The sequence below is a fragment of the Hyposmocoma kahamanoa genome, unplaced genomic scaffold (assembly GCF_003589595.1).
Source record: "Hyposmocoma kahamanoa isolate Upper Pololo Valley unplaced genomic scaffold, ASM358959v1 67, whole genome shotgun sequence".
Classification (NCBI taxonomy): Eukaryota; Metazoa; Arthropoda; class Insecta; order Lepidoptera; family Cosmopterigidae; genus Hyposmocoma; species Hyposmocoma kahamanoa.
The window spans coordinates 3,141,205-3,150,827 of record NW_020653855.1 but is presented as its reverse complement, the minus strand read 5'-3'; the positions used below and the strand labels follow the sequence as shown (position 1 = coordinate 3,150,827).

Genomic DNA, 9,623 nt, shown 5'->3' with positions numbered 1-9,623 from the left:
AATAAGCGCGCACTGTTGGCTATCTAATTCTATTATATTTTAAGTTTCTGGCTTCTAAAGAATTTTGCCAATGTCCAGGCAGTCATGGGAGTTACACTTTTTTTTAATGTTTAATTAATTAACACTGCTCTTTAGTCTATTCTGGAATAATACAAAACAACACGATATTCCTTCACCATGACATGTATATTAATATAATATAAGTAAATTAGTTTTATAATTTAAGTTTGTTAGTACTAATAAAATCAGATATTAATTTTACGAGAGGATTAGTAAAAACAGATAACAGAACTTGAAATTTACGGGGCGAGGAATAGAAGGTGGAAGATTATCATAAATGGAACATGTTCGGGTAGGGCAGCTGAAGAATATGTGGTCTGGAGTGCCATCATCCAGGCCATATTCAAAAAATTGAGCTATCCCGTATTCTGAGTTTTGCCAGATGGACTGGGGTGCCCAATACGGAGTCGGCATATTGTAGACGTTACAGTTTTACTAAATCCTTTATAGATAAAAAACCAACGCTTTTTGGGAATACATGTTTGGATGTCAGCGAAGTATTTGCCCTTAGTGAGTTTTCTTTTATTACACTCAGCGCTCCACGAGAAAATCATATCATTGGTAGCTAGAGGCAAGAAATCATAGGTATATATCTTATAATACGTAAGACAGCCTGTTTGAATAGCATTTTTTGCCAACATATCTGCGGTTTCACTGCCTTGGATCCCACTGTGCCCTGGAACCCACGCTAACACAACTTGTATATTATTACAATGACATTGGTATAAAACGTCCTTGATCTTCATGATAATGTGGTGTTTAGTTTTTCCAATAAATTGGTTTGCCTGTAAACAGCTTTTTGAGTCTGAAAAAAATTATACCTTTGTTCAGTTTGTGGGATTCAACATAACTAAGGGCTTCAAGCAGGACTGTAGATTTCGCTGTGAATATTGATGCATGAGATGGACATTTGCAGTTTAAAACGATTCCATACTTAGGTATCCATGCAGCTGCACCAACACAACCATCAGCTGCCAGTTTAGAAGAATCCGTATACATGGTAAGCCAACCTTGCCAGTCTTTAGCTAGAGTTTTATTAAACTGTCTGTCCGCAGCAGGGGAATCTTTGTAAATGCCAAAGTCTAGGATAATTTTAGATTTAAATATTAATGCATCATATGGACAAGAAAAAAGGGGACTTTTAACGCATTGAAGGACAGGCGAATTAATTTTGATAAATTTATGATAGCTTTTGAGAATGCAGGGTATCTCTTTGACTTGCCAATATTTAGAGGATCTAGTTAGATCAGATAGTTCATGGAGCTTGGTTAGGAGAGGATGAAGAGATATTTGTGCAACCTTGTAAAAAATCTATCGGCTAGAAGCTGCCTTCTCAGGAAGAGTGGAGGCTCGATACACACTACCTGCAGAGCATTTATTGGGGAAGACTTCATGGCACCGATGATAAGACGGATGCACTTTGACTGGATTTTGTCCCACAAATTGAGAACAGTTTTGTGACATGGGTACATTTTAATGTTCTTCATAAATATTTATTTATACATAATATTTATTTACGAGTCTTGCAGCTTTAAAAAGCAAAAATGGCCGATCGAGTTTAAGTTTGCGGAACACCGTGTACCTATTGTTGACACACGTGACACGCCCACTAAACATTTCCTTGTATTTATTAACCTACTTTAAACAAAGGAGGAGGTTTTCAATTCGACTGTATGTTTGTTTTGTACGTATATTACGCGATAACTCTGGTATTTGAGAACCTATTTTCATGATTCCTTTTTTGTTGGAAAGAGCGTACCTCCATAGTGGTCCCATTTAATTTTGAAGAAAATCACCCACCTCTAAGGGTGGCTGTTCACGCATAAAGATTCATTTTTATAAATAGCGCCTACATTTTATTATCAGGATAAATTATTTTAATGATTGATTTTGCTACTCTCCAATTCAAGGCGTTTTTCTCTTTCAATATACTTTGAGTAGTGAGAACCGATTTTTATTATCTCCTGTGTCAAGTCCCGTATAGTGGCGAACTAGGGGATGAATCCGGGTTTGCGCACTTTCCGGTAACCGATTTCAATAAAACTTGGTACGAGTAATTATACGCAATTCCACGTACTTTTGAGGTCGGTTTTTTTAGTAGGTACTCTGTACTGAGATTGTCGTTCTATTATTTCACCAATAATTGAGTAAATAAAAACGTACTAAAAGGTAGGTAATTAGGAGATTATCGAATGTCGAATAATATTTTATTATATCAAAATCATTATCGAGTACACGATATACGATAAAATAAATAATTAATTGCATATATTTAATTATGAGTTTCGAAACAAGTTATTCCTCTTTCTTTTCTTCTGTCTCCTCGGCTTTTGCTTCTTCAGATTTCTTTTTTTCTTCCCGCTTTCTCTCTTCTTCAGCATCTTCTGCCGCTTTCTGAAACAGAAAAGAAATCGACCTCTGATAAGTAATTACTCCCGCAGCTTGTGGCTCGGACGCGGCTACTCGAACGCTTAGTTTGCGTCGATGCTATATAAAATATATGAAAAATCTCGTCGGTAACTTGTGGCCGCCACAAGTGATCCGAGGGGCGAGCGGCTACTATTTGACAGCAGTGCCACGCAGCGATTCGCTCGTCAAGACGCGGCTAACTGACAAAATATTTTTTTGAGATATCATAAAAATCACCACCCCGTTTTCAGATTGAAATTGTTTAAGAGGGAGCAGAGGAAAAATTCCTAATCTTCGATTTGATTTTAGAGGGGTATATCCACTTTAAAAATAAAATATTGTATGAGTAACTACACGATATATTCAAGCATAGACATTAATCAGAAACATAAAACAATAAAATTTCCTCGATAGATAAAAATCACGAAATTACCTCTAATTTTCACATTTTTTCGATTTATCCTCGAAATGCTACAGGTTATTAGGACAAAAATTAGATAATTAATTATATTTATGCATGATCGACAACTGTCACTACGGATTTTTTTTAATCCCTTTAAGGCCGGCGCAGACTGACGTCGCGGCACGGCGAGGCATGCCGCGGCATGTCGAAGCGCGTCGCGGCATGCCGAAGCGCGTTGCGGCATGCCGCGGCATATTCGCTGCGCGCCATTCGCCGAAATCGCCGCCGCACTAGTTTCAAACCTTATTTCAATTAGTTTCATTGTCATAATTCTGTGACCGACGAGACTTGCGGGACGTCTGTGGAATGAAACGGCATGCCACGATGTGCCGCGGCATACCGCGGCGTCCTGCGGCATGCCGCGGCATGCCACGACATGCCGCGGTATAATTGTATCGAAATAAAGTAATATGAATTCTAACCTCGATGAAATAAGGATAAAAATAACTCGATCAAAAATAAAATCCTTTGCCGTGCCGTGCCATGCCGCGACGTCTCTCTGCGCCGGCCTTTAGTTTTAGAGTTATTCCGCTAAAACGAATTTGGTACTTTTAGCCGCGTTTAGTAAAACATGATCACTTCTTACCGCAGCCATTGCAAGGTCGTCTTCTTTCTTTTTCTGCAACACCTTACTGATTTCTCTGATTAACTCCAATTCCTTTAATTGACGCTCGCCGAGGTCGATGAACACTTTTACTGGCATCTGATAACAAGAGTTCAATCAGTAAATGTATTATACACATAGACTTTTTTATGATACCCGTAACGAGGTAAATAATATGACTGGTGGTAAGCTAAGCGACACGCCTGTCTATAACAGTTGCACTGCTGCTCAGAGCTTAAATCTCAAAGAGGGACACTGCACTGCGCCCGTCACTTTGAAACATAAGTTGATATGTCCCATGTGCCTGTAATTTCACGAGCCCCCCTACCTTCAAAACTGGAACGCATGGAACTGCTTGGCGGCAGAAATCTGGACAAACTCTTTCACAAGGACTTCTGCTGCTACTAAATTACGCAAATGTGTGCGTCTGTACGGACCGTGCTGCTACGTTTGTGTGAAGTTACGTTACTACTTGTATTTATTATACTATGTTAAAGTCATAGATAGAAGAATTTCGCTCGGTCCTGAGCTCGTCGCATCCATCTGCTGCCAGCAGGCTTTCGCAAATCGTCACTCCATCTGGCCAGAAGGCGTCCTACACTTCATTGCCGAGCCGTGGTGTCCAGTCAATAACTCGCATCCTCCATCGGCTGTCGATTCTTCGACAGATATGGCTAGCCCACTGCCACTTTAGCTTGAATATTCTACCGGCTATGTCAACGACCTTAGTTCTCTGTCGGATAACCTCATTCCGTACTTTGTCCTTCAGAGAAACTCCGAGTATAATTCGTTCCGTAGCTTGTTAAGTTTAAGTGGTGACCCATATCGTGAGTGTCCACATCTCGGCTCTATATGTCATAACAGGTAGAACGCATTGATTTAAAAACCTTTGTTTTCAAACTTTGCGGTATGGGTGACAGGAAGACTCGATATGGTTTACCAAATGCTGCCCAGCCCAGCTGAATCCTCCTCTTGGCCTCCCTCTCGGAGTGGTTGGTACCTAATCGCACATTTTGTCCGAGGTAAATGTATTCGGCCAATTTATACGATTGGTCTACGGACAATGTGATCAATGATCATTACTTTCGTTTTATATAAGCTATGCTGTCCAACATCTGTTGTAGCTCCTTCAGCAAGCCATTAGGACTAGAGATGTGAAAAACTGCTTATTTTTTAAACGTTAAAACGTTGAGCTCTTTTTTAAAAAAGCGATGGCTTATAAAAACACTTTTACAAACGCCTTTTGATTTGAAGCTTACAAAATCGTTTAGTAAAACGTTTAAGCGCATAGACTTTTATCTTAAAAAAGGTAGCAATGTTGTGTTGATAGCGAAAAGCGTAAACCGTATTAAAACCTTTAGTGGTTTTAAGATAAGTTTATTTGTAAAACGAGTTTTATTTTTATTTGTAAAATTATTGTTCACATTGACGAATTAATTCAACTGCCTCCGTTTCCGAGCGGTTACCATGCCTGACTGCCACGCAGAGGTCCGATTCGATTCCCAAGCCGGGAGAAATATATACAATGGCCTACATTTATTTCTCTCGCGAGTTTGGGTGTAATTTGTGGTTTTCTACGAGTTTGTCCATGGCACCCGCAACACAGGGTTTCCCTAGAGCGGGGCTATGAGTGTGTTGCGTTATTTATTTATTTTATTATTTATTAATTTGTTTAGGAAACATAGACGGCGGGACTTGAAACATGAGTACGAGGTAAAAAATAAAATTGTTGAGTCTTCAACTGCCCAACGCTTAGGTACTCTTAAATTGAAAAGCGTGCTTATGTGCTTATTTTAAAAAGCAAATTTTTTGTGTTTTTCGTTTATACGCTCATCTCTAATTAGAACTATGTGTACAATATCTAATATATACATTACCTAAGTCCCGCTGCGGGTTCTATACGTACCTTACTAGGATCATTGAATACTTCTTTGAAAGCGGTGCATTTCTTATCTAGAACCAAGAAGTTTTCGTACGAAATACTTATGTACGGGTCTTTCACGACCATTTTGAAGATTGAAAGTACCTTGAAAATTAAAAATAAAATGTAAATAACTGATTTATCTGAATACACATCGTAGTTAGGTACTTATACCATTTGTTTATTTACAATTTACATCTCATAATTCCTCGCCTGATCCCTTTTTCACTTTTTCTCCAGCTTTCCCGTTTCCAAATTACATTCCATGATATTATAAAAAGTTTCCCCATTTTAAAAACAAGTTAGTCAAAACACTTTGTTAGTGGCTAAAACGCTTACCGCGAAAAGCCAAGAGAATTAAGAAAAAAAAATCTGCCTTTCGAAGAAAGAAAGGCACAAGCATATAAACTTCACGGAAATCTAATAAACTTAATTACAATTATTAAAGCGACATCTGCTGGTAGCTGTAAAGGTACCTGGCTGAGTGAAGAAATAGAATTCTCACAGATGGCAATATGGCCAAAACGTCGTTAAAAAAAATCTGCAACATGCACATAGAAAACTTCGTAAGGTCCGCTAGTTCGTTCCGTGGCTTTGTTGGCATAGCGTCTAGCACGGTTTGCTAGGAGACGCTGGTTCGGATATATCGTCGAAAATCGAAATATTTTTTTCGAATCTTGACGTTTATAATTTTCTTTTCTTTTATTGAAGAAAAGGTGGGCGTGGGCGGGGTAGGTACATTGCGAGAATGGACGAGAGGCGCTGTACAAGGCGAGTGCTTGAGTGGAGACCCAGAGCGGACATCAGAGGGCGCGGCACACCACCGCAGACCTGGATGGACGACATCCGACGACACGGAGGTCGGGACTGGATCAGTCGGGCACAAGTTCGCCAAGAGTGGAAAAAAAGGGCAGAGGCCTACATCCAAGATTTGATAACAAAACGGCCGCCATGATGATGATAATGTATTAATAATAACAAACTAGTGGAGTAATTTCACTAAAAATAATTGAATATCACGGTGGTCAAACATCCTCACATTCAATAAAGTTAATTACCATTATGTTTAATATGTTATTTCTCGAAATTGTCATACATAGTCTATGTGTCAGTAATAATAGTAAATTTATATAACATTTTATAAATCTCCTATTTAATCACAAAAAGTTATCTTATAATTTCATTTGTCTTATCTTTGAAACTCTCTTCTGAAAAAATTTAATTTTGAAGATGTAGCCTTATTACATCAAAGGTGCGAATAAGGACCTTGTTAGAACGAATTTAATAAAGTAGATATTTATTTAACTATTTAATATGTAATTACGTCTTTATTGAATGTCATTTATTACGTCATTTATGAATGATATATTTATCATTTCAAGCCACGGGATGAACAAGTCGTGCACCTGGTGGTAAGCTACACGTCTGTCCATAACAATTGCAGAGCCACTCAGAGCTTTAAATCGTAGATCTGAGGCGCATCGCCCGTCACCTGAGACATAAATTTCACCAGCACCCTTACCCTTCAAAACCGTAAGACAGTAATACTGACATTACTGCTCGGCGGCAGAAATAGATAAGGTGGCAGTACTTCCCTGGATGAACTCTTTCACAAGGAGCTCTATTGCTTCCAAAATTTATATAAAATTAATACAAAGATCGAACACTTGGAAAAAGATCCTTCGATCCGGCCGGATTCGAACCGACGACTCCTAGCAAACCGTGCCAACCGCTACGCCAACTAAGCCAAGGAACGAACCAGCGACCTCACGAATTTTTCTATGTTCTTGTTTGTCGGATCTTTGTTTATAGTTTTAACGACTTTTAATTATTTTATAATAGTTATAAGTATAAATTGATTGAAGTAATTAATAATGATTTAATATGTATTATAATATTGATAGACTCACCACGTAGAGAGCCGAGCGGAAAATAAAATTTCGAAGTGACAAAGCGAACGATTAACTTATTTAAATTGTTTTTTACGTCAACTGTTCATGGGCTCGAGGACGTAAACATTTTCAATTTTAAATACAAAAAATTTACTTTTTTCTGCAATTCCGACATTCTTTTAAATTCTTTTGTATTACCGAGTGATGGGACGGACTAGTCGTGCACCTGGGGGATGATTCACGTAATCAAACCGTTACGATATCGTAGCGATTTAGTCGTTGAGCTGCTTTTTCGTATTCACGTGTGACAGTGAACATCAACAAGTCCAATATTAAAGTCCTTCGATCCAAACGTCGTTAAAGCGTATTCTAGTATATGAATCGAACTTACATCGACTCTAAACGGTCATACGTCATACGTATTCTGTTTCTGTTAGGGAAGTCATACGTATTTTCATTGACTTACAATTATATGGACGTCGGGTCCGCGCTAAAAAGTGTCCGCACTTGTAAGGCGCTAAAATCGTATACAGAGCGCGACACTCCGCTTTAGTCTTCATTTGTTCTACTGACAGCGCGATACTGCGATGACATTACAATTTAAATTTCGAATAGGCTGACTTGGGACATTTTTTTCGTGGTTTTTTGTATTAGACCCGTCGTCCATTTATTTGTAAGTCAATGCGTATTTTGCTAAAATTTTGACAGTTCTTTCAATAGACTTTCTACGACTAAATGTCAAATTTCACAATCCAAGATGTCGTTCATTAGTCGTTATACGTTTCGATTCTACTCACATCAACGTTCGTTCAAGTGATACGTGAATACCCATTTAGGACAGGACTTCGATCGAACGACTACGTAACTTCAACGATATTTTGATAGCCTGAACTTTAAATCGCAAGCATTTTAGGGGCACTGTCACTTTGCCGTCCACTAACTAAAACTAAGACAAATGGTCAAATATCAGTTTTAAATTGCAAACGATAGAGCACAAAATTCTCTTTTAAAAAACAGTTAAAATTAGTTAACGTGTTCGATTTATAGCTCTAACGATGCATAGCTGAAATATCATTAGATAATTTCAATATTCTAAAACTGGGTGATGGTTTTTTATGATATCTCAAAAAATTATTTTGTCACACCGCGTTTAAGTTAGTAGCACTGCGCCCGTCACCCTGAGACATAAGTTGATAAGTCTGCCTGTAATTTCACTAGCACCCTTATCCTTCTAAACCATAACACAGTAATGTTTACATTACAGCTTGGCGGCAGAAATAGGTAAGGTAATAAGTAAGGCAGTACTATCCTGGACGAACTCTTTCACAAGGAGCTCTGTTACTACAAAGTGGATAACTTTTTTAGCTAAAGCATCGAACATATGAACGCATCATCTGATCACATTACACATGGGTCACGATGGACCCGGGTCATCAGGATTACTCGAAACGACATCAATTTTAGTCTTGTAGAACCTGCACTATGAGTGCCAGAAAAACGAATTTGCTCTGGGACACTAACCGGAACATCCCGACCAGAACCCATTTAGAAAAGTTTATCCCCCAAATCGGTTCAACCGGAAATCGAACCCGGGACTTCGTCGTCTAGCGTCCACAGTGCAGACCGTACCGAACGTTAAAAGGTTTCCCTTAAAAAATTTCAGACGGACAGTTCATATTTTGAAGTTATTTTAAGACCATGTAATTTTATTAAAAAATGTTGTCCATCCCTGAAGTCAAACGTCAAGTTAATTAATAAAACATAAATTACAGCTCTTGAACTTTACTCTATTAACATAAGAATAAAATGGATTACAATTGCTAATTTCGGATGTTTTTGAAAAAGTTTGCTGCTTTGTACGTATTTTTAAAATAAATAAAAGTACCTACCAATAGATTTTCGTTAGAAATATTCCATTCTTCTAATGAAAATCAACGGGTTGTACAATATTTGTACAATATTTGAAACAAAATTTATTGTCCATAGGAAATAAAACTATATTTCCGTATTTAATTCGCGTATATTTTTTTTTTTCAAACAAACCGACGTTTCGGGCCCTTTACAGGTCCCATGGTCACGATCGACTGAGGTGGTACAGTCTTCAACCAGTTATGTCTAATATTAATGCAAACCACCCTATTTTTTCACTATAGTTACAATAGTTATTAATTAAATTTTTAATTTTACAAAGAAAGCATTCCAATTTACGCTTAAAAATAGTTTCATTTCCTATGTGTAACAATCGCGAAAACCTAAGAACTTTATTGTCCATGT

At 37.9% G+C, this 9,623-nt stretch overlaps 1 protein-coding gene across 1 annotated transcript; it reads right to left on the bottom strand.

Moving 5' to 3' along the window:
• Positions 1–2,234: 2,234 nt before the first annotated feature.
• LOC113232250 (UPF0329 protein ECU05_1680/ECU11_0050-like) lies at positions 2,235–7,400 on the bottom strand. The gene is made up of 4 exons (XM_026466913.1): positions 7,368–7,400; positions 5,443–5,562; positions 3,519–3,635; positions 2,235–2,454 (listed from the first exon to the last, which is right to left on the bottom strand). The coding sequence occupies exons 2-4, from the start codon at positions 5,542–5,544 to the stop codon at positions 2,356–2,358; spliced, it is 318 nt and encodes a 105-aa protein (XP_026322698.1). The 5' UTR covers positions 5,545–5,562; positions 7,368–7,400; the 3' UTR covers positions 2,235–2,355.
• Positions 7,401–9,623: the final 2,223 nt, after the last annotated feature.